Source organism: Gorilla gorilla, chromosome 11 (assembly GCF_029281585.2).
Source record: "Gorilla gorilla gorilla isolate KB3781 chromosome 11, NHGRI_mGorGor1-v2.1_pri, whole genome shotgun sequence".
In the NCBI taxonomy this organism is placed as follows: Eukaryota; Metazoa; Chordata; class Mammalia; order Primates; family Hominidae; genus Gorilla; species Gorilla gorilla.
Genome location: NC_073235.2, coordinates 105,834,123 through 105,862,024, shown reverse-complemented (window position 1 = coordinate 105,862,024; position 27,902 = coordinate 105,834,123). Strand labels below are relative to the sequence as shown.

At 44.5% G+C, this 27,902-nt stretch overlaps 1 protein-coding gene across 6 annotated transcripts in view; it reads right to left on the bottom strand.

Moving 5' to 3' along the window:
• Nucleotides 1-14,432, bottom strand: part of CYP20A1 (cytochrome P450 family 20 subfamily A member 1) — a 58,201-nt gene extending 43,769 nt beyond the window's left edge. The window contains exons 1-4 of one of the 6 annotated variants that reach the window (XM_019022330.4): nt 14,180-14,367; nt 7,389-7,438; nt 6,363-6,529; nt 1,171-1,313 (exon numbers count right to left, since the gene is read on the bottom strand). In XM_019022330.4, coding sequence (XP_018877875.2) covers nt 1,171-1,313; nt 6,363-6,529; nt 7,389-7,438; nt 14,180-14,251 — 432 coding nt within the window. In that variant the 5' untranslated portion in view covers nt 14,252-14,367. Of the gene's footprint in view, nt 1-1,170; nt 1,314-6,362; nt 6,530-7,388; nt 7,439-14,179 lie in introns of all 6 variants that reach the window. The other 5 variants (XM_063695111.1, XM_055379483.2, XM_063695112.1 and 2 more) reach the window with 5 other exon arrangements.
• Between the last annotated feature and the right edge of the window lie 13,470 nt (nt 14,433-27,902).

The window sequence follows — 27,902 nt, the reverse complement described above, 5'->3', positions numbered from 1 at the left end:
CAGCAGCACAACAGAACCTAAAGAGGGGCTATAGGACGATTTCAGAAACAGTGCGCTTCAGGAACCGCAGTAAGGTTTTGGGGCCCAAGGCAGGACCCGTGGGGACAGAAGGGGAGTCTGATCACCTCCTGGGGTGTGCCGAATAGTCTGACCCAGAGGGGCTTGGGGTGACAAGAGTGGCTCATCAATTCATATGAAACTCACACCCGAACCAACACAGGACGTGAGAGTGGCTCGCTAAGACAGTTACAAAAAGGAAACTGGAGGTGGCAAGAGTGGCTCGCCACCCCAACTAGGAAACTGGAGGTGACGAGAATGGCTCGCCACCCCAACTGGGAAACTGGGTGGCCACTCTCACCACCCCAATTATGAACACAGGAACTAGGAGTGGGGAAGTGTGTGAAAGTGTGTGAATGGAGGGCCCTAATTAGGCTCATCAACCGCGAAGTGGGGAGTCACAGATCTCTTAGCATGGACTGTGTGCTCTGAGAAAGTGTGGGGCCAACTAAGACTAGTGGCAATCTGCATACGGCTAATAGGAGCTGCCCTACAGCTCAGAGGTGTAGTGGGAATAAGGAACTCTCCAAAGCCAAGCAGCGTCTGAAAACTCCTATCATGGAGCACTTTGGGAGGCAGAGGTGGGTAGACCACTTGAGGTCAGGAGTTTGAGACCAGCCTGGCCAACATGGTGAAACCCTGCCTCTACTAAAAATACAAAAATTAGCCAGGTGTGATGGTGCGCACCTGTAATCCCAGCTACTAGGGAGGCTGAGGCACGGGAATTGCTTAAACCTAGGAGGCGGAGGTTGCAGTGAGCCGAGATCACACCACTGTACTCCAGCCTGGGTGACAGAGTGAGACTCTGTCTCAACAACAATAACAACAACAACAAAATATATATATATACACACATACATACATAAAGAAACTTCTTCAGGTGCTCTCTACTCTCATTATTCCAACTTATACAGTAAGTCTGGATGTTAAGATTTTTGTTTTCTTTTCTTTTGTGTGTGTGTGTTTTGTTGTTGTTGTTTTTAATTTCAGAATAAAATTAGCTTAGAGGGACAGGAAAGAAAAGAGTAACAAAGATAGTACACACCAATACTCAAAAAATAAATACTATTATTTATGTTGTAGAACACTAGACCAAACTACTTATCACCTTACCTTTAGGAGGAGGGCAAAGTTACTCTTCAGAGAATCAGTCACACCATTTTCATACAATTTTTTCCTCATGTGGTTTTCACTCACACTGCCACCATCAGATTGATACCTTAATAATGACTTCAGCATGGTTTCAAAAGGGTCCGCTGAAACAGACAAATTAAATATTTCTGTATCAAAATAATCACTCAAAAAGATACCCTGTAAGAGAACAAGAGATCAGGGAGGTAAAGAATTGTAGCTGAAAGCATGGCAACTGTTTTTCATAATTCCCTTGTTTTTATTTTTTATTTTTTATATGTATATATATACACACATATATATATATATATATTTTTTTTCTTTTGAGATAGAGTTTCACTCTTCTCGCCTAGGCTGGAGTGCAATGTCATGATCTCGGCTCACTGCAACCTCCGCCTCCGAGGTTCAAGCAATTCTCCTGCCTCAGCCTCCCAAGTAGCTAGGATTACAGGCGTGTGCCAACACTCCTGGCTAATTTTGTACTTCTAGTAGAGACGGGGTTTCAACATGTTGGCCAGGCTGGTCTCGAACTCCTGATCCCAAGTGATCCGCCTGCCTCAGCCTCCCAAAGTGCTGAGATTACAGGCATGAGCTGCCGCGCCCGGCAAACTGTTTTTAAAATATGAACAATTTAAGAGTCAGTGAAAATTGGCAAGAACACAATATCCTGACTGGGAATTCCACTGTTAAGTCATTAATACAGACATAAATTTTCTACCTACACAACTATAATGTCTTCAAATTTTTAAAAAAAAAACACATTCCCCTGATTTTAAAGCAAAATGGATAAGTTTGTGATTTGTGGTTATCAAGTATTACAGTAAAATTATTTAGCTGGATTCAAAAATTTATTTTCTCCAATTCTTGTTTCTTTAATGACTATTGTTTTCACACGCATACAAAGATACACTGTCATTGTAAAAACAATTCAAACAATACAGAAAAGACAGCAAAATGCATCCGAGATACTGTTAACATTTTAGACATTTTTCACAGCTGTTATCATCTCTCTTTTTTTTTTTTTTTGAGACGGAATCTCGCTCTGTCCCCCAGGCTGGAGTGCAGTGGCGCAATCTTGGCTCACCGCAAGCTCTGCCTCCCGGGTTCACGCCATTCTCCTGCCTCAGCCTCCAGAGTAGCTGGGACTACAGGCTCCTGCCAGCATGCCCGGCTAATTTTTTGTATTTTTAGTGGAGACGGGGTTTCACCGTGTTAGCCAGGATGGTCTTGATCTCCTGACCTCGTGATCCGCCTGCCTCGGCCTCCCAAAGCGCTGGGATTACAGGCGTGAGCCACCGCACCCGGCCTAGCTGTTATCATTTCTTAACAGAGAGAGAGACAGAAAAATCTGTCAGATTTCACAAAGAACTACATTCTCCTCTTTCAGAGCACTTCTCTCAGTTCATTAGTGTGATAATTTGAATGTTTACATACTACCCTCATTCTCCATTAGCCTAGAAACTCCATAGGAGCAGAGACCATTCTGGTTTTCCTCATTATATTCCCCGACAGAGCCATCTTTTCATGTTGTATAAAGCCTAGTAATTAAAAGCACAATCTTTTTTTTTTTCTTCCTCAGAGATCCTTGTTCTACAAAAGCACAATCTTGAACCAGATTGCCTGACTTCAAGTCCTAGCTCCATCACTAATTAGCTGTCACCTTAGGCAAGTAACTTAACCTCTCTGTACCTCAGGTTTCTCTTCCGCAAAAAAGGGATAACCATAATACCTTCTTCATGAAGTTGTTCTGAGAATTAAATGAGTTAATATTTGTAAAGGGCTTGGAATAGTGCTGAGATATAATAATTGCTATATAAGTATCTGATAAAATCAATGTACATCATCATATTCAGGCCTGAAAGTATTCATTTATTCAGCCATTGATATTTAGGTTGCTTCAAATTTTTTTTTTATAAACAATGCTAATATAAATATTTTCTCACATCTGTGATGATCAATTTATGGATCAACTCCTTAAGATATTATTGTTAGGTCAATGGTTACTGTCAACTTTTTCTCCAGAGAGCTTGTATAGTACATGTACACCACATGATTTCCCATTCCCTCATCAACAGTGCGTTCTGCCAGTATTCTTCATCTCTTCTAGGGAGATAAGTAAAATTTCTCATTTTTATTTGTACCCAGCTGAGTATTAGTGAGGCTGAAATCTTTAAATTTGTTTACTCCTTTCTTAATGAGCTTGTTTTTGCCCATTTTTCTAAAAGGGCATTTTTTTTTTCTTTTTTGAGATGGAGTCTCGATCTGTCATCCAGGTTGGAGTGCAATGGCTTGATCTCGGCTTACCACAACCTCCACCTCACAGGTTCAAGCGATTTTCCTGCCTCAGCCTCTCCAGTAGCTGGGATTACAGGTATCTGCCACCATGCTCAGCTAATTTTTGTATTTTTAGTAGAGACGGGGTTTCACCATGTTGGCCAGGCTGGTCTCGAACTCCTGACCTCAGGTGATCCGCCCACCTCAGCCTCCCAAAGTGCTGGGATTACAGGCGTGAGCCACCATGCCTGGCCTATTTTTTCTTATTAGTTTTTAAGGACTATATATATTTAACATATTGGTGGTAAATTACTTTTCCATTTCTCTTTTAAACTTTGTCATGGTGCCTTTTTATTTAACAAAAATATGGTAATCAATTACTACACATCAGGTGTAGCAATGTGTGGCCAACATTTTACCATCTCTCTTTCTTCCTTTCTCAAGGTGATTTTGACTTTGTTTTTAATTTAGAGACAGTCTCAATGTGTCTCCCAGACTGGTCTTCAACTCTTGGGTTCAAGCGATCTTCGCACCTCAGCTTCCTGAGTAGCTGGGACTACAGCTATGTGCTACCGCATCCATTCAAGATGTTTGTTATTGTACTAAAATTTTTCATTTTTATGTAGACAGATTTATCTAACTTGTGTTTTATAGCTTCTAGATCTTGTACCATTGTAAGAGGTTTATCTACATTCTCTCCAACCAAAGAGAAAAAATTTAATATTTAACCATGTTTTCTTGTATTACCTTTATGACCTGATATTTTAATCATCTAGAATTTATTTTGATATAAGAAATAAGGCAGAGGCCAGGTGAAGTGGCTCACACCTATAATCCCAGCATTTTGGAGGGCAGAGGTGGGAGAATCGCTTGAGTCTAGGAGTTGGAGGCCAGCCTGGGCAACGTAGCGAGACCTCATCTCCACTAAAAAGTAAATAAATTAGCCAGGCATGGTGGTGCATGCCTGTAGTCTCACCTACTCAGGAGGCTGAGGTGGGAGGATTGCTTGAGCCCAGGAGTTGTAGGTTATACAGTGAGCTATGATAGCACTGCTGCACTCTAGCCTGGGCAAAAGCTGGGCAGGGCGGGGGGAATAGAATAAGGCAGGGATTGAGATTTATTTTTTACAAATAGCTAACCAATATTCCCCAAAACATTTATTACTTTTCCCTTTTGTCATAAAATGCTATCTTTATCATATATATTTGGTTTGTCTTCTGAACTCTCTACTCTTTTACATCTGTTTGCCTAGCTTGACCACAGTATGAGAGTCTTTTTTTTTTGAGATGGAGTCTCCCTCTGTCACCCAGGCTGGAGTGCAGTGGTATGATCTCAGCTCACTGCAACCTCTGCCTCCTGGGTTCAAGAGATTATCCTGCCTCAGTCTCCCAAGTAGCTGGGATTACAGGCGCACATCACCAGGCCTGGCTACTTTTTGTATTTTTAGTAGAGACAGGGTTTTACCATGTTGGCCAGGCTGGTCTCGAAATCCTGACCTCATGTGATCTGCCTGCCTTGGCCTCCCAAAGTGCTGGGACACCAGGCAGGAGCCATCATGCCCGGCCAGGAGATTCTTTTTTTTCAAGAGACAGGTTCTTGCCCTGTCCCCTGGCTGCCTGGCTGGAGTAGAGTGGCGCAACCTTGGCTCACTGAAGCCTCAACCTCCCGAACTCAAGCAATCCTCCCACCTCAGCCTCCCAAGTAGCTAGGTCTACAGGCACATGTATCACATCTGGCTAATTTTTGTATTTTTTGTAGCAATGGGGTCTCACTATGTTGCCCAGACTGGTCTTGAACTCCTGGGCTCAAGTGATCCTCCCACCTTGGCCTCCTAAAATGTTGGGATTACAGGTGTGAGCCACTACGCCTGGCCAGTACAAGATTCTTTAAATTAATCTAGCTTTATAATACTCTATACTAACTGATGGTACAAGTATTTCCCTCATTAATATTCTGTTTTTTTTGGAGATGGAATCTCACTCTGTTGCCCAGGCTGAAGTGCAGTGGTGAGATCTCAGCTCACTGCAACCTCTGCCTCCCAGGTTCAAGCAATTCTCTTGCCTCAGCCTCCCGAGTAGCTGGGACTACAGGCACACCTCACCACGCTCAGCTAATTTTTGTATTTTTAGTAAAGACAGGGTTTCACCATGTTGGCTGGGATGGTCTCGATCTCCTGACCTCATGATCCACCTGCCTCGGCCTCCCAAAGTGCTGAGATTACAGGTGTGAGCCAACATGCCCAGCCCATTAATACTCTTTTTAGGATTGTTTCCTGGTTGCTCATGTACATTTACTCTTTACTCTTCCAGATATACCTTGGAACTATTTTTTCAGGGTCCCAAAAAAATCCTGTTGGAATTTACACTGAGATTTTATCATATATGCTTATAAATTAAGGAAAAACACAATTATTTAAAATACTATCTTAAATTAGGTAATAAGACTTCAGCACAGTGCCTAGCACATAGTACAAAGCATTCAATAAATGTTGGCTATTCCTAACCAAGAACAATATATATATACAGTTTTTATTTATAAACATTCATTCTTTTCTTATTTTTTTGAGACAGTCTCGCTCTGTCGCCCAGGCTGGAGTACAGTGGCGCAATCTTGGCTCACTGCAGCCTCCGCCCCCGGGGTTCAAGAGATTCTCATGCCTCAGCCTCCCAAGTAGCTGGGATTACAGGTGTGTGCCACCATACCCGACTAGTGTTTGTATTTTTAGTAGGGAAGGGGTTTTACCATGTTGGCCAGGCTGGTCTCGAACTCCTGGCCTCATGTGATCCACCTGCCCCAGCCTCCCAAAGTGTTGGGATTACAGGTGTGAGCCACCGTGCCTAGCCTAAACATTCATTCTTAAAAGGTAAGGATCAGGTAATTAGAAAGAAAATTAAACTTACATGTCTTATTGGGATTGATATGCTGCTTCAGTACATCAACAGCGCCCAAACTAACCACGAGGCGCCTGCCAAACCAGAAGGAGACCACAGGCCCATATCTCTCATGCAAATTAACCAGGAACTCATGCAAACTTCCACTATTCACAATATCTGGAAGATTACCATCTCTGGCAAAAGAGCAACATTTGACAAAATAATCAATTTAACTTGGAAAAATCAGAAAAACAACAGTTGACTCTGAATTAACTGTGTCAATAAATAAGAACAAAGGTTCATGAAATTCAAATTACTGCAAAATCCAAAACTCAATTATATTTGCCTTCTTGCTATATTTCTATAGTTATATTTAGATATGGATTTGTCTGATATTTTAAGAATTCTTCACACTTCAAACCAAATAAGAAAGCTCCGTAGGAACATCCGACTTAGATACTGGAAAGCTATCCCACTTTCCCAGCACCTAATTCTGAGATGACAATGGACATCATCGGCTGGTGAAAATCATCAGATCAGCTATGGCAATCTTTTCCTTCTTTCCTTCTATCTTAATCCTCTTTTCAGCTTTCTCTGGCAAGGGGAAGTGAAAGCAATGAAATGTTTTGATTTACACGACCCTCCTTTCTGTTAACAAAGTTTAGGTTACATGCCAAGGTAAATTTAGGGCAATCAAAGGAATTGAATTGAACAAGATGAGTGATCTAAAAATATGGTTTATCATTTTGGTTTGTCTTCTGAACTACCTACTCTATTCCATCTGTCTGCCTAGTCCTACCACAAAATAACCTTAGTTTTCTTTTTACTTATTTATTTTTTTTAGAAACAGGGTCTGGCTCTGTCGCCTAGGCTGGAGTGCAGTGGCACAATCATAGCTCACTGAAGCATTAAACTCCTGGCCTCAAGCGATCTTCCACCTCAACCTCCTCAGTAGCTGGCAACGGCTACCATGATTGGCTAAAAATATGGTTTAGTCTTGATATCAATAATGAAGAATTAACTCTACTTAATTCCAAGAAAATAATTACTCACTTTTCTTCAGTTGGAGTAATCCCTGGAATTCCTGCAGCTTGTCTGGAAGCCTTACAAAAAAAAAGTTTATAATAATGAATTATCATATATCCCATAAGTCAGATGTGTTTCACCAACACATCTGCAGGACCTTAAATAATAGCTTTCCAATTAAGCTGAATCTAAGAAATTATTTCCATATTAAAATACAAAAAAAAAAGGGGTTCTTTGCATGGAAAAGAATGATTTCCATGTCCTTTGCAGGGATACAGATGGAGCTGGAGGCCATTTTCTTTAGCAAACTAACACAGGTACAGAAAATCAAATACTACATGTTCTCACTTATAAGTGGGGGCTAAATGAAGAGAACACATGGACACATAGAGGGGAACAATACATGCTGGGGCCTTTCAGAGGGTGAGAGGATCAGGAAAAACAACTAATGGGTACTAGGCTTAATAATTACCTGGGTGATGAAATAATCTGTACAACAAACCCCCTTGATACAAGTTTACCTATGTAACAAATCTGCACTTGTACCCCTGAACTTAAAATGAAAAAAAAAAAATTTTTTTTTAAAAGAATGATTTCAGCCGAGTGTGGTGGCTGAGGCCTGTAATCCCAGCATTTTGGGAGGCTGAGGAGGGCAGATCACGAGGTTAGGATATCAAGACCATCCTGGCTAACACGGTGAAACCCCTTCTCTACTAAAAATATAAAAAATTAGCCGGGCGTGGTGGCACACACCTATAGTCCCAGCTACTCGGGAGGCTGAGGCAGAATTGTTTGAACCCAGGAGGCAGAGGTTGCACTGAGCTGAGATCGTGCTACTGCACTACAGCCTGGGCAACAGAGCAAGACTCTATCTCAAAAAAAAAAAAAAAAAAAAAAAAAAGGCTGGGCGTGGTGGCTCACGCCTGTAATCCCAGCACTTTGGGAGGCCGAGGCAGGCGGATCATGAGGTCAGGAGATAGAGACCATCCTGGCTAACACGGTGAAACCCCGTCTCTACTAAAAATACAAAAAATTAGCAGGGCGTTGTGGCGGGTGCCTGTAGTAGTCCCAGCTACTCGGGAGGCTGAGGCAGGAGAATGGCGTGAACCTGGGAGGCGGAGCTTGCAGTGAGCCTAGATCGCGCCACTGTACTCCAGCCTGGGCGACAGAGCAAGACTCCGTCTCAAAAAAAAAAAAAAAAAAAAGAATTATTTCATTCAGGATATTATTCTTCCTCTGTCAGTTAAACTAAGGTGTTTGAAAAATTTAATATACACTCTACATCAACTAACACATATCCAGTACATTTTTCGTTGTTTTCTTTGTTGTGAGTTTATATATGGTCCCAGCTGGTTTGGCTTTAAAAAAAAAAAAAAAAAAATCAAGGTCCATTCTACCACTTTCATTATGATGATGCAAGAAACAGAAGAAAACTGCTGTGCTGGGCCGGGCGCAGTGGCTCCTGCCTGTAATCCCAGCACTTTTGGAGGCTGAGGTGGATGATCACTTGAGGTCAGGAGTTCAAGACCAGCCTGACAAACATGGCGACCCCGTCTGTACTAAAAATACAAAAATTAGCTGGGCATGGTGGCACACTCCTGTAGTCCCAGCTACTCAGGAGGCTGAGGCATGAGAATCACTTGAACCTGGGAGGCGGAGGTTGCAGTGAGCTGTGATTGCACCACTGCACTTCAGCCTGGGTGACAGTCAGACTCTGTCTCAGAAGAAAAATAAGGAAAAACTGCTGTGCCGGAGCCATTTTCTTGAGTGGGTGGGAAGGTAGGAGATCTAGTACAGGAGTGAAGAGAAGGGGGGCGGGGGCATTTAATTGGGAGCATAGCCAGTTCACAGTAATAGGAGGGAACGTGGAATATAAGGGCACAAATTTAGGCAGATAGGCAGGGTGGTGTGGAAATTATCTCCAGATTGGTTTCATTTTTTCAATGAAATAGGCCAGGTGTGGTGGCTTGCATCGATAATCCCAGTACTTTGGGAGGCCAAGGCAGGACGATCATTTGAGTCCAGGAGTTTGAGACAAGCTTGTGCAACATGGGGAAACTCCGTCTCTTTAAAAAATACAAAAAATTCGCCAGGTGCAGTGGCCAGCACTATAGTCCTAGTTACTCAGGAGGCTGAGGCAGGAGGATCACTTGAGCCTGGGAGGTCAAGGCTGCAGTAAGCCAAGGTCACACCACTGCACTGCAGCCTGGGTGACAGAGTGAGACCTTGTCTCAAAAAAAAAAAAAAAAAAAAAAGAGGCCAGGCGTAGTGGCTCATACCTGTAATCCCAGTACTTTGGGAGGCCGAGGTGGGCGGATCACTTGAGGTCAGGAGTTCAAAATCAGCCTGGCATACATGTTGAAACCCCGTCTCTATTAAAAATACAAAAATTAACAGGGCGTGGTAGTGGGCGCTGTAATGCCAGCTACTCAGGAGGCTGAGGCGGGATTTGAGCCCGGGAGGCGGAGGTTGCAGTGAGCCGAGATCACGTCACTACACTCCAGCCTGGGAGACAGAGCGAGACTCCGTCTAAAAAAAAAGAAAGAGAGGCGAGAGTGGATCACGAGGTCAGGAGTTCAAGACCAGCCTGGCCAACATAGTGAAACCCCGTCTCTACTAAAAATACAAAAATTAGCCAACTGTGGTGGCACACACCTGTACTCTCAGCTTCTTGGGAGGATGAGGTGGGAGAATCGCTTGAACCCGGAAGGTGAAGGTTGCAGTGAGCCGAGACCACACCATTGCACTCCAGCCCCAGCCTGGGTGACACAGTAAGACTCCGTCTCAAAAAAACAAAAAAGAGATTATCAGTTATTGGTGAAGACAGAAGATTTGAAGACAGGGAAGGAATGAAAAGTTATCTAGAAGATTTGGAGAGTGAATGCACCAGGGGATTTCCAGACACCCCACTTAAGGTTTATGAATTAAAATGAGACTAGTCAGTATGGCTGTGTTCTTTTCTGCCTGTGTTTTGTTTGTTTGTTTGTTTGTTTTCCAGCTGTGTGGGTTCAGGGGCGGAATTGACAGAGCATTTGATTTAATCACAATTAGGGTTTGCTAGATGATTATGACAAATGGATACAGGGCAAAGGAATTGAAGGTATATGCAAAGGAGTAGTTATAGTAACAGACCATGCAACCTAAGCTTTTTTTTTTTTTGAGACATGGTCTCACTCTGTCACCCAGTCTGGAGTGCAATGGCGCCGTCTTGGCTAACTGCAGCCTCGATCTCCCAGGCTCAAGCGATCCTCCTGCTTCAGCCTCCCAAGTAGCTGGGACCAGGGACCACAGACGCTCACCACCATGCCTTATTTATTTATTTATTTTAGAGACAAGGTCTTACTATAATGCTCAGTCTAGTCTCAAACTCCTGAGTTCAAGCAATCCTCCCACCTCAGCCTCCCGAAGTGCTGGGATTATAGGCTTGAGTCACCGTGCTGGCCATAAGCTTCTTACATCATCAGTTTCTCCTTTATGACTTGACAGCCCTCATCAGCATAATGTAATTTCTCCTACCTTAAGAGAAATTCACCTCACTTCCTTCTCTAGTTATCAGCCCCCTTTACTGCAAAACTCTAAAGAGCTATCTATACTTGATATCTCTGAATCCACACCATTTAGGTTTATCACCCCAATTACACTGAAACCGCTCTTCTTAAGATTACAAATGTTGCGGTGGCTCATGCCTGTAATCCCAGATCTTTGGAAGGCTGAGGCAGGAGGATCACTTCAGCCCAGAAGTTCGAGACCAGCCTGGGCAACAAAGCAGGACCCCATTTCTATAAAAAATTAAAAAATTAAAAAATTAGGTTGGGCGCGGTGGCTCATGCCTGTAATCCCAGTGCTTTGGGAGGCCAAGGTGGGCAGATCACTTGAGGTCAGGAGTTCGAGACCAGCCTGGCCAACACGGTGAAATCTTGTCTCTACTAAAAATAAAAAAATTAGCTGGGTGTGATGTGTGCCTGCAGTCCCAGCTACTTGGGAGGCTGAAGCAGAAGAATCGCTTGAACCTGGGAGGCAGAGGCTGCAGTGAGCAGAGATCATGCCACTGCACTCCAGCCTGAGCGACAGAGCGAGACTTTGTATCAAAAAATAAAAAATAAAAAATTTAAAAATGAGCCAGGTGTGGTGGCATGAGCATGTAGTCCCAGCAACTTGAGAGGCTAAGGTGCGAGGATCGCCTGGGGCCAGGAGTTTGAGGTTACAATGAGCTATGATGGTACCACTGCACTGTAGCCTGGGCAAGAGTGAGACTCTGTCTCTTAAATGAAACAAAACAAAAAAAAAAGATTACCAATGTTATCAAATTCTTAGGCCTTAACTTAAAATATCTGCAGCATTTGACTTAACTGATTCTCTTCTTCTGCTTAAAACATCTGGCTTCCTTCTATTTGTGTGGCTGCTCCTTCTCAGTCTCCTTTGCTGGCTCTTCTTTCTCTCCTCAACCATTAACATTGGAGAATCCAGGGAATGGTCCCTGGGACCTCTTCTCTCCTGTATCTAAATTGTCTGGGAGATAGCAACCAGTTCTCCTCGCTTTAAATACCATCTATACATTGATAGCTCCCAAATGTGTATCTTCAGCCTGGACTTTTCCCATAAACTCAAGACATATATTCAGTTACTCCTCAACATCTCCACTTGAATGTCTAATAGGCAGCTCAAACCTAGCCTACCCAAAACCAACTCCTAATCTCTATAAATCGCCACTACCTCCCACCAAAACAAAACTAAAGAACAACCACCACCAACAAAACCCCTGATCTTCCCTGGAATTAATCTGTCCTTCCAGATACCAGGCTAAAAATAACTGGTGTTTTCCTTGATGCTTCTCTTTCACATTTCACATCCAATCCACTGGGAAATCCCATTGGCACTATCTTCACAATTGACTAGTTCTCATTATCTGTGCCACTACTACCATGATCCAAGCTGAAATGATAATATCCTCCTAATTACTTGGCTTGCTTCCATCCTTACCTGGAGACCCATGTCTATTCATGACTTAGCAACCAGAATGATTCTTTTAAAATTTATCTAATAAAATCAAATTTGAATTCTATCCAATTTCAAATGGCATTCATCTGCTGAAATCCTCCAGTGGCACACAGCAAAAGTCCATTAAAAAAGCCTTACAAGTCATTTAAAATTTGTCCTTCACTCCCATCTTTCTGACTTTCTCTCCTCTGGTATCTTCCTCATTTACTACACTCTAACCACACTGGTCCCCTTGCTTTCCAGGAACACACCAGGTGTGTCTCCCTCTGAAGGTTTGCATTTGCTGCTCCCTCGACACGGAATGCTCTTTCTCAGAATGGCTTGCACCTTCACCTTCTTCGCGTTTCTACTCAAATGTTGCCGTAGCTCCTGGCCATCCTACTTTAAAATAACAATCTACCTATCCCCAACTTTATTTCTACCCACAATCCTATGTTATTTGTTTCTATTGTCTGTTCCCCTTCTCTAGGAAATAAATTCCAAGAGTCAGGAATTTTCTGTCCGGTTTGTTTCACGGCTGGATTCCCAGTACGTGGAACCGTATCTGGCACATACCTAGTGCTAAGAATAAACAGTGTGCTTCTATGAGCTGATCAAAGAAGAGTATCATTTTAAAATCACCAAAAATTCAAGAACCACTAAAATTGTTTAGTTTCTCAGAAAATAAGATTTCAGGAAGTCCCTGATTGTGTAGTTGCAAGATTCTAGTCTAATCCATTTACCTGCTCGGAAAAGAACATTTAAGAAGGTGTATGGTCAATTCCAGCAGTTCAGCTACTTTTCAACTTTCACTGTAAAACCACCACCTTGCTTTGTAGAACAGGTGTTTTTTGTTTGTTTGTTTGTTTGTTTGTTTTGAGATAAGAGTCTCGCTCTGTCGCCAGGCTGCAGTGCAGTGGTGCGATCTTGGCTCACTGCAAGCTCCGCCTCCCAGGTTCAAGCGATTCTCCTGCCTCAGCCTCCTGAGTAGCTGGGATTACAGGCGCCCGCCACCACAACCAGCTAATGTTTGTATTTTTAGTAGAGACGGTGTGTCACCATGTTGGCCAGGGTGGTCTCGATATCCTGACCTCGTGATCCGCCCGCCTCAGCCTCCCAAAGTGTGTAGAACAGGTTTTAAAGACGGTCCTCAGCCATCAACACTTTTGTTTTCAGACCCTCCCTCTCTCGCTGACGGAGGCAAGTGGAGAGAGGAGGACCGGAGGCTCGCAGAGGCGGCAGCGGCCGAGGCAACCTCGCACCCGAACCCGCAGCGCGGCGCTCTCCCCAAAGAAGCATTTGCCCCGAGCCCCTAAGAGGAGCAAGACCTGGACCTCGAGCACTTTGGATTCCAGTCAGGATAGATCGATGGACAGATGGAAAAGAGGAATACACAAGTGCTGGGAGAATCCTCAAGAAAGGAGAAAGGAGTGGCGCGCCCAGGAGTCTTCTCTCTGACACACTGGGAAATGAAATTTGGGTTTGGCGAGTTATGGCCAAAAAGCTGCCCAAAGTACTTGAGAGCCGCCTTGGAGAGTGGCGCGGGGTGCCTGGCAAGGTGAGACCGGCCTGCGGGGGCGCGGGCTTTTCCTCAGCAGCTCTACGCCCGCCTGGCCCGGCGCCTGAGGGGTAGCGACGCAGCCCCACGTCGCTCTCAGAGCTTGCCCGGAGGGGCGTCACGTGACTCTGGGTGCGGTCCCCGCGCTGATGCCCTGGAGGGAACCCGAACCCTCCTCTCAGGCCCGCCCCCTGCGGCCCGCAGCGGGCAGGCTGGCCTGGATGCCGGCGACAGAGAGACTGGGGCGGCGCCCGGGGCCCCAGAGAGCCAAGACGGCGCTCACCGGATAGAGGTAAAGCACCGCTCCCACCAACGCCAGCAAGAAGGTAACGGCGAAGATCGCGAAGTCCAACATGGTTCTTCCGCCCAGGGAGCCACGTCTCGGATCGGCCGCTCGAGCAGCAGCGCCTCAGCCTGGCCCAATTTAAGGCATAGCGTGTGGGCGGGGGCTCCCCGCGGGACCCGGGAACCAACGGGCCGCTGGGGGCGTGACCGAGGCCTGCGGTCGGCGCCAGCGGAAAGAGCAATGGATCGCCGAGGAGCCGGGGCGCGGGTTCCTGAGCGCAGCAGGCCGAGGGTGAGGCCGCTTAGCGCCAGCCTCCACCGCAAGGCGGGGATTGCGGTGCACACGATTTCAGACAGAATATGCCCGCGACTTGGGACCGGGTTGCTGGCGAAAGCAGAGCCCAGGTTTCTGAGAAAAGTTAGGAGTTAGTAGTGCTCTGTCCGCCCAACACTTTTCGCAATGGATTCAGAATTAAAACCTCTAAACCGATGATTTTCGAAGAGTGGTCCCGGTACCAGCTGCATCAACGTCGCACGGGAGCTCGTTAGAGATTCAGATTATTGATGCCGGGAGCGGTGACTCCACCTGTAATCCCAGCACCTTGGGAGGCTGAAGCGGGAGGATCGCTTGAGCCCAGGAGTTTGAGACCAGCGTGGGCAACATAGTGAGACCCCAGTCTCTACAAAAAAAAAAAAAAAATTAGCCTACAGTGGTGGCGCGTGCCTGTGGCCCCAGCTGCTCCGGAGGCTGAGGCTGGAGGATCGCTTTAGCCGGGGAGGCAGAGGCTACAGTGAGCCGAGATGGCACGACTGCACTCCAGCCTGGGCGACAGGGCGAGACCCTGTCTCAAAAACAAAACAAAAGGAAAACAAAATAAAAAAGATTCTCGATCCCAAACTAGACCTACTGAATCAAACACTCGGGGTGGGCAGGGGTAGGGGGCGCGTACAACAATCTGTTCGAACAGAGCCCTCCCGAGGACACTGTTACACACTTAAATTTGAGTGAAAACCACCACTGATCTAAGCGGGACAGGGAAGTGTCTGGGAGTAAAACAAGAGTAGATACGCCTTGTTTCGCAGAATTTCTGTCTGAAGTACTAGTAAATGTGGTTCTTTGACACTTTCTGGTGAGCGGAGGCTGCACACTGTTCAGGTTTCCTTGCTCTGTTAACTCTGACTTTCGGTAAATTGCTTCAGTTTTCTAAGCTTCCATTTCCTTCTATGTAAAAAAGTGAAAATAATACCACATGGAGTTGCCTGTAGGTTAAATTACATATTTTATGAAAATCACTTAGCACAGCTCCTGGCAAAACCGAATAAGTGCTATCTACGTCAGCATTTGGCGTTTGTTGCCCTGGGCATAAAATACCCTAGGACCCCTCTTTCTATTTTGCATGGCTCAGAAGTTTTGACGTGGCTACTGAAATACAAGGCAAGGACTGCTACTTACTAGTGCTGCTTTTAGTGAAAGTGTGCTAAAAGTATTTATAGATTTTATAGCTTTAATAATATAAAATGTCAAGAACAGGCAGCAATTTGGCAAGAGAAATTCCAGATTGCATTTTACAGCTTCTATGATAAATGACTGTTACATAAGCAGGAAACACACCTCATTGAAAATGGCAACTCTTTTGGCATCTATAGCAAATATAATGAAACATGCTGTTTAATATTTCATTTGGCAGAAATTGTATTTTTAAGTCTTTCTCTGCATATAAATGTACTTTAAACTGTCGTATGTTCAAAGTTCATTTTTAAGTCTCTTGTTCAGAATTTTAAAGATATTTCTTGTCAAACTGATGTTCCCAATAGGTTTTCGAAACAGTAAATGTAAGAGTTTTTTGTTTGTTTGTTTTGTTTGTTTGTTTTTGAGACGGAGTCTCCCTCTGTAGCCCAGGCTAGAGTGCAGTGGCGGGATCTCGGCTCACTGCAACCTCCGCCTCCCAGGTTCAAGCAATTCTCCTGCCTCAGCCTCCCGAGTAGCTGGGATTACAGGCACGCGCCACCATGCCCAGCTAATTTTTGTATTTTTAGTAGAGATGGGTTTCACCATGTTGGCCAGGCTGGTCTTTAACTCCTGACCTCGTGATTCGCCCACCTGGGCCTCCCAAAGTGCTGCGATTACAAGCGTGAACCACCCCGCCCGGCCAAACATAAGAGTTTTAACTGCATAAGGTAGCCATATAACCGTAATCTTAGGTACCAATCCTTCAGGATATCTAGAATTCTCTTTTAGTCCTAAATTGACCTACATCCTGAGACTCTCTGAACTTTGAGGGCTGTAAAAAAGAGACAAAAATTCCAGAAATTGGTCAGGGCACCATATTTTATAGTGTGAGTCTCTAAACTAGACATCTACCTCCTCTTCCTGTGTTCCTAAAACGTTTTGCCCAGATACTCCCTAAAAGCATATATAAATAATATATATATAATATATATATACACATACACACATATATATCTTTTCACACATTTTTTGTATTGACATCTAAAATTTTTATCTTGACTTTAAAGGATTAAATTTCTGGCATATTATAAATATTCACGTTTTGAAATTGTTACAGCTCTCTTTTAAGTGTATGAAAAGGAATGTAAATATAATAGTGATGTGATAACTATAAGACTTTTTTAAAAAACACACAAACTTGGCCAGGTACGGTGGCTCCACCTGTAATCCCAGCACTTTGGGAGGCCGAGGCGGTCAGATCACCTGAGGTCAGGACTTCAAGATCAGCCTGGTCAACATGGGGAAACCCCGCCCCTACTAAAATTACAAAAATTAGCTGGGTGTGGTGGCATGCGCCTGTAATCCCAGCTTCTCAGGAGGCTGAGGCAGGAGAATCACTTGAACCCGGGAGGCAGAAGTTGCAGTGAGCCAAAGTGGCGCCACTGCACTCCAGCCTGGACAAAAACAAAACCAAAAACAAAACAAAACGAAACAAAAAACCCATACACTTTTTGTGAACAACTGGAAATTTTCCATGGTTCCTTTTTCTGAACTTATTTTTATTGCGCTTATCCGACAGAATTTTATTCTAATGAAATTATTTTTATCCTTGAAAGTAATTTTCTTCATCACCTGTCATACTTCTTCTCTTCAACATGTACTCATGTTGAATTAAAAAATAGTTTTTGGGGCCGGGCGTGGTGGCTCATGCCTGTAATCTCGGCACTTTGGGAGGCCGAGGCGGGCAGATCACGAGGTCAGGAGATCGAGACCTCCTGGCTAACATGGTGAAACCCTGTCTCTACTAAAAATACAAAAAAAAAATTAGCTGGGCGTGGTGGTGGCGCCTATAGTCCCAGCAACTCAGGAGGCTGAGGCAGGAGAATGGCATGAACCCGGGAGGCGGAGCTTGCAGTGAGCTGAGATCGTGCCACTGCACTCCAGCCTGGGCGACAGAGCGAGACTCCGTCTCTAAAAAAAAAAAATAGTTTTTGGGCCGCACACAATGGCTCACACCTATAATCCCAGGACTCTGGGAGGCTCAGAAGTTCACTTGAGCCCAGGAGTTCAAGGTTATAGTGAGCTATGGTTGTGCTACTGCCCTCTGTCCTGGGTGACATAGTGAGACCTAGTCTCTAAAAAAAGTCTAAAAACCACAAAAGTTTTAAACTCTGTGGCTTTAAAAACTCCTACAAATTTATTTATTTATTTATTTATTTATTTATTTATTTATTTATTTTTTTGAGATGGAATCTCCATCTGTCGTCCAGGGTGGAGTGCAGCGGCACAATCTCGGCCTACTGCAACCTCCACCTCCCAGGTTCAAGTGATTTCCCTGCCTCAGCCTCCTGAGTAGCTCGGACCACAGGCACGCGACACCACACCCGGCTAATTTTTGTATTTTTAGTAGAGACGGGGTTTCACCATATTGGCCAGGCTGGTCTCGAACTCCTGACCTCGTGATCCACCTGCCTTGGCCTCCCAAAGTGCTGGGATTACAGGCGTGAACCACCGCATCTGGCCTCAATTTTCTTTTTTGAGACGGAGTCTCACTTTGTGACCCAGGTTTGGAGTGCAGTGGTGAGTCCCAGCTTTGGAGTGCAGTTTGGAGTCCCAGCTGACAACAACCTCCAAATGAATCTCTGGTTGGCTACTACTAGATTCCTTAGATTGGAATTGTGAACACACAATCTTCTTAGAATATAGGGTCATTCTCAGGGTATGCTTACGTTATCACTGTCAGGTGTGCCTACCATGCAACTGTCACCACTGATGTTCATTCCTTCAGACTACGCCACCTGGGCTTCTTATGAGCGTGCTTCTAATTCCACCAAGAGGCATCAATAGGCTAAGGCTGAGAAGAGAGCAGCTTTAGAAGCCTCCTGTTTTGCTCCCTCTCAGCTCTGAGCCATATTTGCTGGCAGGAGCTACATCCCACTATATATACATAGCTTTTGAGGTAGAACTTCCTCCTATGATCCTCCAACCCTCTCTGAGCAACAGTAATATTTTCTCTCCTTGCCCCTTCAGACCTAGGAGTGACAATGGTTTCCCCTGTTGGTAGTCTCTGGATACTTCAGCATCCTTTATTGGTTCCCTTAATCCTCCCCACACTTTTGTATATAGTTTCTTCCTTAAAATCTTTTGAACCATTGGAGTGAGATACTGTTTACTGTCAGACCTGACTCTAGCTGGCACAAGGAGTGGCTCCCAGAAACAGTTCAAACAGTTCCTCAAGTTGGAATTCTAGGACCAGTTTAAACACATATTTGACAACCTCATGATGAGATTCATTCTTGATAGTGATAATGTGTAGCATGCAATGACAACAAGGTTATTCAAATTATTGCCAGTGGTGACATGGGATGGAATGTCAGTAGGGAAGAAATTTTACATGGTCAAGTGATTATTGGTAGCAACAATGGGTATTGCAAAAGATTGTGGAATAGGCCGGACACAGTGGCTCATGCCTGTAATCCCAGCACTTTGGGAAGCCAGGGCAGACTGATCACTTGAGGCCAGAAGTTCAAGACCAACCTGGCCAACATGGCAGAAACCCTGTCTCTACTAAAAATACAAAAATTAGCTGGACATGGTGGCACATGCCTGTAATCCCAGGTTCTTAGGAGGCTAAGGCAGGAGAATCACCTGAACCCAGGAGGCAGAGGTTGCAGTGAACTGAGATGGCATCACTGTAATCCAACCTGGGCGACAGAGTAAGACTCTGTCTAAAAGAAGAAGAAGAAGAAGAAAAAAAAAGATGATGGGCTAGATGGCTATTTCTGACTGCATTATAGAGCTTATGTAAAGAAAAAAAAAAAGTTTTAGGCCTTGACATTCCAACATAAGATGGTATAGATGAAGGACAAGAAGGCTTCCATTCTTCTCAAAAGAATATTTCATGGCCAGGCATGGTGGCTCATGCCTGTAATCCCAACACTTTGAGAGGCTGAGGTGGGCGGATCACCTGAGGTCAGGAGTTTGAGACCAGCCTGGTCAACATGGTGAAACCCCATCTCTACTAAAAATACAAAAATTAGCCAGGCACGGTGGCAGGTGCCTGTAATCCCAGCTACTTGGGAGGCTGAGGCAGGGAGAATTGCTTGAATCAAGGAGGCAGAGGTTGCAGTGAGCCGAGATCGCACCACTGCACTGTAGCCTGGGTGACAGAGCGAGACTCCATCTCAAAAAAAAAAAAAAAAAAAAGAACATTTTGTGCAGCTGCAGGGCAGATACGGCTGAGTTACAGGCCCTAAAATCTAATTGTGCAGGTTGTAGAGTTATAATGCCAGCTAAAAGCAGAATCTTGCCAAGTCTTTTATTCTAAATCAGGGCACTGTTTGAGAAGGAATAGGACTCTTAGATGAGTACATTTGGTCAGAGAAAGACAAAGCTGAAACCCCCAAGTCCTGCTGAACCTTCCTTGCCAATGGGAGTGGGCCTATCTCCCCTGTCTGAGGAAACTAACTTCCCTCACATGAGTCTTTCAGAAACTTCTTTTGGGTCATTTATATAACAAGGCGGTGCCCATTATCTCTGAGGAAGAATTCCCATTTCTTCTCATTTTTTCTAGGCAATAAAGCCTGATAATAGGCCAGGCACGGTGGCTCACGCCTGTAATCCCAGCACTTTGGGAGGCCAAGGCGGGCTGATCACGAGGTCAGGAGATGGAGACCATCCTGGCTAACACGGTGAAACCCCGTCTCTACTAAAAATACAAAAAATTAGCCGGGCATGGTGGCAGGTGCCTGTAGTCCCAGCTACTCGGGAGGCTGAGGCAGGAGAATGGCGTGAACCCGGGAGGCGGAGCTTGCAGTGAGCCAAGATCGCACCACTGCACTCCAGCCTGGGCGACAGAGTGAGACTCCATATCAAAAAAAAAAAAAAAGACTGATAATAATAAGCTAATAAAATAATAAAGGTAATAATGGACTGTCTGGGTAAAAACAGTCAAACCCATCATAGCCCAGGGAGATAATTACCAGTTTAGTTCTTAGAGAACAGAGGCACTGCAAGAGAAAGGGGACAGGTGATGGTACAGCAGGGTGGGTAATTTGTCACTCACAGTTTACTATTGCCAGCACATAGTGATCATAAAAAGTAGAACACATTTGGTTGGTTCTATTGTTGTTTTAAAATACTCTACTCATAATGCCTGGACCTGGAGCAGAACACTGGCTTATACATCAAAGGAGCAATGAGACCTTGCTAATTTGTATTAGAGGGATGCTGAGAAGCATGTATGGAAATAGGTATTTGTTTAAGGAAAAGAAAACATAAAGGATGGTAAGGGCCAAATTTATTTATATGGTTTCATTCACTCAGAATTTGGGAAGTCAATGTGTTAACTTGACATATTAGTCCATTTTCATGCTGCTGATAAAGACATACCTGAGACTGGGCAATCTGCAAAAGAAAGAGGTTTAATGGACTCACAGTTAGTTCCATGTGGCTGGGAAGGCCTCACAATCATGGTGGAAGGTGAAAGGCGTGTCTCACATGGTGGCAGACTTTGCACAAGAGAACTTGTGCAGGGAAACTCCCCTTTATAAAACCATCAGATCTTGTGAGACTCATCCACTGTCACGAGAATAGCATAGGAAAGAGCTGTCCCCCATGATTCAATTACCTCCCACCAGGTCCCTCCTACAACACATGGGAATTCTGGGAGCTACAATTCAAGATGAGATTTAGGTGGGGAAACAGCCAAACCATATCATTACACCCCAGCCTCTCCCAAATCTCCTGTCCTCCCATTTCAAAACTAATCATGCCTTCCCAACAGTCCCCCAAAGTCTTAACTCATTTCAGCATTAACCCAAAAGTCCACAGTCCAAAGTCTCATCTGAGACAAGGCAAGTCCCTTCTGCCTATGAGCCTGTAAAATCAAAAGCAAGTTAGTTACTTCTTAGATACAATGGGGGTGCAGACAGTGGATAAATACACCCATTCCAAATGGGAGAAATTGGCCAAAACAAAGGTGCTAATGGCCCCATGCAAGTCCAAAATCCAGTGGGGCAGTCAAATCTTAAAGCTCCAAAATGATCTCCTTTGACTCCATGTCTCACATCCAGGTCGTGCTGATGCAAGAGGTGGGTTCCCATGGTCTTGGGCAGCTCTGCCCCTGTGGCTTTGCAGGGTACAGCCCCCCTCCCAGCTGCTTTCACGGGCTGGCATTGAGTGTCTGTGGCTTTTCCCGGTGTGCAGTGCAAGCTGTCAATGCATCTGCCATTCTGGGGTCTGGAGGACAGTGGCCCTCTTCTCAGCTCTACTAGGCAGCACCCCAGTGGGGACTGTGTGTGGGGGGCACTCACCCCACATTTCCCTTCTGTACTGCACTAGCAGAGATTCTCCATGAGCACGCTACCCCTGCAGCAAACTTCTGCCTGGACATTTAGGCATTTCCATACATCCCCTGAAATCTAGGCAGAGGTTCCCAAACCTCAATTATTGACTTCTGTGCACCTGCAGGGTCAACACCACATGGAAGCTGCCAAGGCTTGGGGCTTGCACCCTCTGAAGCCACAGCCTGAGCTGTACCTTGGCCCCTTTTAGTCACGGCTGAAGCAGGTGGGACTCAGGGCACCAAGTCCCTAGACTACACACAGCAGAGGGACCCTGGACCCAGCCCAGGAAACCATTTTTTCTTCCTCGGCTTCCAGGCCTGTGATGGGAGAGGCTGCCGCAAAGGTGGAGGCATTTTCCCCATTGACTTGGAGATTAACATTCGGCTCCTCATTACTTATGCAAATTCCTGCAGCCTGCTTGAATTTCTCCTCAAAAAATGGGATTTTCTTTTCTATCACATTGTCAGGCTGCAAATTTTCTGAACTTTTATGCTGTTTTCCTTTTCAAGCTGAATGCCTTTAACAGCACCCAAGTCACCTCTTGAATGCTTCGCTGCTTAGAAATTTCTTCCACCAGATACCCTAAATCATCTCTCTCAAGTTCAAAGTTTCACAAATTTCTAGGGCAGGGGCAAAATGCCACCAGTCTCCTTGCTAAGACATAAAAAGAGTCACCTTTGCTCCAGTTCCCAACAAGTTTCTCATCTCCATCTAAAGACCACCTCAGCCTGAATTCAATTGTCCATATGATTATTAGCATTTTTGGTCAAAGCCATTCAACAAGTCTCTAGGGAGTTCCAAACTTTCCCACATTTTCCTGACTTCTTCTGAGCTCTCCAAACTGTTTCAACCTCTGCATGTTAACCGGTTCCAAAGTCGGTTCCACATTTCTGAGTATCTTTTCAGCAACGCCCCACTGTACTGATAACCAATTTACCATATTGGTCTGTTTTCACGCTCGGATAAAGACATACCCAAGACTGGGCAATTTACAAAAGAAAGAGTTTTAGTGGACTCACAGTTCCACGTGGCTGAGGAGGCCTCACAATCATGGTGGAAGGTGAAAGGCACATCTCACATGGCAGCAGACAAGAGAACTTTTGCAGGGAAACTCCCTTTTATAAAACCATCAGATCTTGTGAGACTCATCCACTATCATGAGAATAGCATGGGAAAGACCTGCCCCTCATGATTCAATTGCATCCCACTGGATCCCTCCCACAACATGTGGGAATTGTGGGAGCTACAATTCAAGATGAGATTTGGGTGGGGACACAGCCAAACCATATCAGTTGAGCACTTGAGATTGAATCTGCATATGCTTGTTTGGTTAACTGAAGTCTGGATTCAATGTTGGCCTACAGTCATTCAAGTTGGGATGCCAGAAATTTCCTGGCTGGAGTGCAGTGGTGCAATCATAGCTCACTGCAGCCTTGACCTCCTGGGCTCAAGTGATCTTCCTGCCTCAGCCTCCTGAGTAGCTAGGACTACAGGCATGTGCCACCACACCTGGCTATTTTTTTGTTTTGTTTTGTTTTGTTTTGTTTTGTTGGTAGAGACAGGGTCTTTCTATGCTGCCCATGCTGGTTTCAAACTCCTGGCCACAAGCAATTCTTCCGTTTCAGCCTCCCAAAGTGCTGGGATTACAGGCATGAGTCAGCATGCTTGGCCTCACCTGTTTTTGTAAATAAAATTTTGTGGAAGACAGCTATGCTCATTTATGTTCTATATATGGCTACAACAGCAGAATTGAATAATTGCTACAGAGTTATGCGTAAAATATTTATTGCCTGTCCCTTTATAGAAAAAGTGGGTGAACTCCTGCTATAGAAGAAGTACAAAGGTTTAGGGAGATGGAAATATTGGTGTGGATTTGCTTGACATGTCAAAATACTCAACAGTCACCCATCAAGTTAACAATTAGTCAAATAAATGATATTCTATCCTCCTGCCCCAAATCTATCTTTGTAGAGCAGGAAAGATTTCTTTTCTTACCTATCACTAGGTTCATGGCTGAGCCCCCTACAACAAAGGACAGGTTACCAAGAAAAAGTGTACAAATTGGCCAGCCATGGTGGCTCACACCTGTAATCCCAGCACTTTGGGAGGCCGAGGCGGGCGGATCACGAGGTCAGGAGATTGAGACTATCCTGGCTAACACGGTAAAACCCTGTCTCTACTAAAAATACAAAAAATTAGCCAGGCGTGGTGGTGGGTGCCTGTAGTCCTAGCTACTCGGGAGGCTGAGGCAGGAGAATGGCGTGAACCCAGGAGGCAGAGCTTGCAGTGAGCTGAGACTGTGCCACTGCACTCCAGCCTGGGCGACAGAGCAAGAATCCATCTCAAAAAAAAAAAAAAAAGAAAAAGAAAAACTGTACAAATTAAGTTTTATGGTCGGGTGCAGTGGCTCACGCCTATAATCATAGCACTTTGGGAGGCTGAGGCGGGTGGATCACTTGAGGTCAGGAGTTCAGGACCAGCCTGGCTAACATGATGAAACCTCGTCTGTACTAAAAATACAAAAAAATTAGCTAGGCCTGGTGGCGGGCGCCTGTGATTCCAGTTACTCGGGAGGCTGAGGCAGGAGAATTACTTGAATCCAGGAGGCAGAGGTTGCAGTGAGCCGAGATCGCGTCATTGCACTCCAGCCTGGGCGACAGAGTGAGACTCTGTCTCAGAAAGAAAAAAAAAAGGAGACAGTGCTGCAGTTATAGCTCACTGCAGCCTTAAACTCCTGGGCTCAAGTGATCCTCCTGCCTTGGCCTCCCGAAATGCTGGGATTACAGGCATGAACCACCATGCCCAGCCTTAATTTTAAAATGTTAATCTAACTTTAAATTACTTGGGTAAACTGTACTTGGTTATTGTGTTAGGGTTCTCCAGACAAACAGAACCAATAGAATTGGCTTATGAGGTTAGGGAGGCTGAGAAGTCCTATGATATGCCATCTGTAGGCTGGAAAACCAGGGCAGTCGATGGTGTGGTGTAGTTCAATCTAAGTCTGAAGGCCCAAGAAACTGAAGCTCTAACATACATCACAGGGTGGAAGATGATGTCCCAGCTCTAGAAGATAGAGGGGATTTGCCCTTCATCTTTTTGTTCTATCTTGGCCGTCAACAGATTGGATGATGCCTGCCCACACTGGTGAGGGCACATCTCCTTTACTCAATCTACTGATTCAGATGCTAATCTCTTCTGGAAATACCCTCACAGACATACCCAGAAATAATGTTTTATCACCTATCTGGGAATCCCTTAGCCCAATCATTTGACACATTATATTAACCATCACCGTAATAATGCACTATCCTTCTTACACATTGCTAGCATTGACCTGCTAATATTCCCTTAGGGATTTTTGAATCTTTGTTCATGAGACAATAGCTTAGTTTTAGTTTTTTTTTGGTGGTGGTGGGGGTGGGGGTGAGGGTGAGGGTGAGGGATGGGATTATACATATTCCAATTTTTTTTATTTCCTTTTTTGTTGAGATGGAGTCTTGTTCTGTCACCCAGACCCATGCAGTGGCATGATATCAGCTCACTGCAAACTCCGCTTCCTAGGTTCAAGCGATTCTTGTGCCTCAGCCTCCCAAGTAGCTGGGATTACAAGTGTGTGCCACCATGCCTGGCTAATTTTCATATTTTTAGTAGAGATGGGGTTTCGCCATGTTGGCCAAGCTGGTCCTAAACTCTTGACCTCAAGTGATCCACATGCCTCGGCCTCCCAAAGTGCTGGGATTACAGACATGAGCCGCCGTGCCCAGCCCCAGTTTATTTTTTATTGTCCGTAGGATCTTAAATCATAAATTTCTCCCACTCTTTTCCCCTTTCACTTCACTATTCAGTCTCTGGACATTTTTATACTCTTCTCAAGAGACAATGCATTCCTGAGACTGCCACATCGAATCCTGCACACTAAGTCCATTTTTAATATACGGTACTCTGATCCACTCACATTCTTTCACTTTTCATTACTTTTGCGCTTAGGATGGCCTTTCTCTTTCTGGGAGTCTCTTTTTAAAAAACTCAATGTTAGGCCCTCCATTTCCCTACTCTCTGCTTTCTTGGACCCACCTTCCTTTCTGCAGAGGTTTACTGTTGAAACTTGAGATAGCTCTGCTGGAATTTGGCTTTTTTGTATTTTTAATTTGAAGTCTGTACTGTTTGTCTTCTAGATATCTTGAAGGCATAGGGTTGTGAGGCTGTATTTGTTCTTCTTGTTCATCTGTACGGTTTTTTAAGAGGACATGTGGAAAGATTTGAAGTTAGGTAACTGTCCTTATCTTAGGCTCCCTGTAAGCACAGATTCATCCATCCATTTGGAATTTTTTTTTTTAACCATTCATCCATTGATTTTCCAAATCCCCAAATTGTATCATCTTCTCTCCTGTTTTCTTTGTCCTTATAGGTTTACGCCTTTAAAAAAATCCCTTCATTGGCCAGGCATGGTGGCTCATTCCTGTAATCCTAGCATTTTGGGAGGCCGAAGCGGGCAGATCACCTGAGGTCAGGAGTTCAAGACCAGCCTGGCCAACATGGTGAAACCCTGTCTCTGTTAAAAAAAAACCAAAAAACCCCCAAAAAACCAAAAACTCTGTCCTGCATACACACGGGGTTCACAACCCATGAATACTGTATTTTCTTTTATTTTTGGGGGACAGGGTCTTGCTCTGTCACTTAGGCTGAGTGCAGTGGTGTGATCACACAGCTGGACTTCCTAGGCTTAAGCCTCTCAAGTAGCTGGGACTACAGCTATGCACCACTGTGCCTAGCTAATTTTTGACTTTTTTGTAGAGAAAGAGTCTATGTTTCCCAGGCCAAATACTGTATTTTAGATCTGTATGTGGTTGAAAAAAATCTGCGTATAAGTGGACCTGTACAGTTCAAACCCAAGTTGTTCAAGGATCAACTGTATATGGTAAGAAAATATAAGCTCCAGTATCATTGTGTGAAACAAACAGATTTGATGCTTGGAATGGTATTATGAACTTGTTTTACAAAAGCAAGGCAGTCTTAATGAAGCACGTAACTAACTTGGCTTTGATTGTCCAGTGACTGAGAATCTTACCAGATGAATTAACGCAGGAAGTTTCCAATTCTAATGAAGTGTCTTCAATAAAGTGTAGTATAGTGAATGGATGGTGCTAGTAGGTAAAGGTTCATGTTCATCTCTGTTGTTTTGTTATTCTGGATCTAGAGACAAAAGTACAAACAAGAACCTGGAACAGAGTTTGGCTTCTGTCTTATTATGGATTAGATTCTATTAACCTTGACAAAACCAGAAGGATTAGGTCAACATTTAGATTGTCAAAGTTGACTGGATAAAAGGTTTATTTTATTTTTAGAGACAGAGTCTTGTTCTGTTGCCCAGACTGGAGTACAGTGGTGTGATCATAGTTCACTGCAGCCTCAAACTCCTGGCCTCAAGTGATCCTCCTGCCTTGGCCTCCCAAAGTGCTAGGATTAGAGGCGTGAGCCACCACGACTGGCCCTAAAGATTATAATTATGAAAGAATGTAGGTTTAAAAAATTCAACCTAATATATTATTTGGTTAACTACAAACAGAGATTTATGGCATATAATCATTTGCTAAGAGAAAAACTAAAACAATGTTTGTTTTGAGACAGGGTATTTCTTTGTTACCCAGGTTGGAGTGCAGTGGTGTGATCTTGGCTCAGTGTAGCCTCCACCTGCTGGGCTCAAGCTAGAACTACAGGTGCATGCCACAATGCCTGGCTAATTTTTAATTTTTTTGTAGAAGACAGGGTCTCTTTATATTGCCCAGACTGGTCTTGAACTCCTGGGCTCAAGCTGTTCTCCAGCCTTGGTCTCCCAAAGTGCTATGATTACAGGCATGAGCCACTGTGGCTAGCCTGTAACAATGTTTTTGAGGTAGTTCTAAAGTGAAAGGCAGAATATCTGT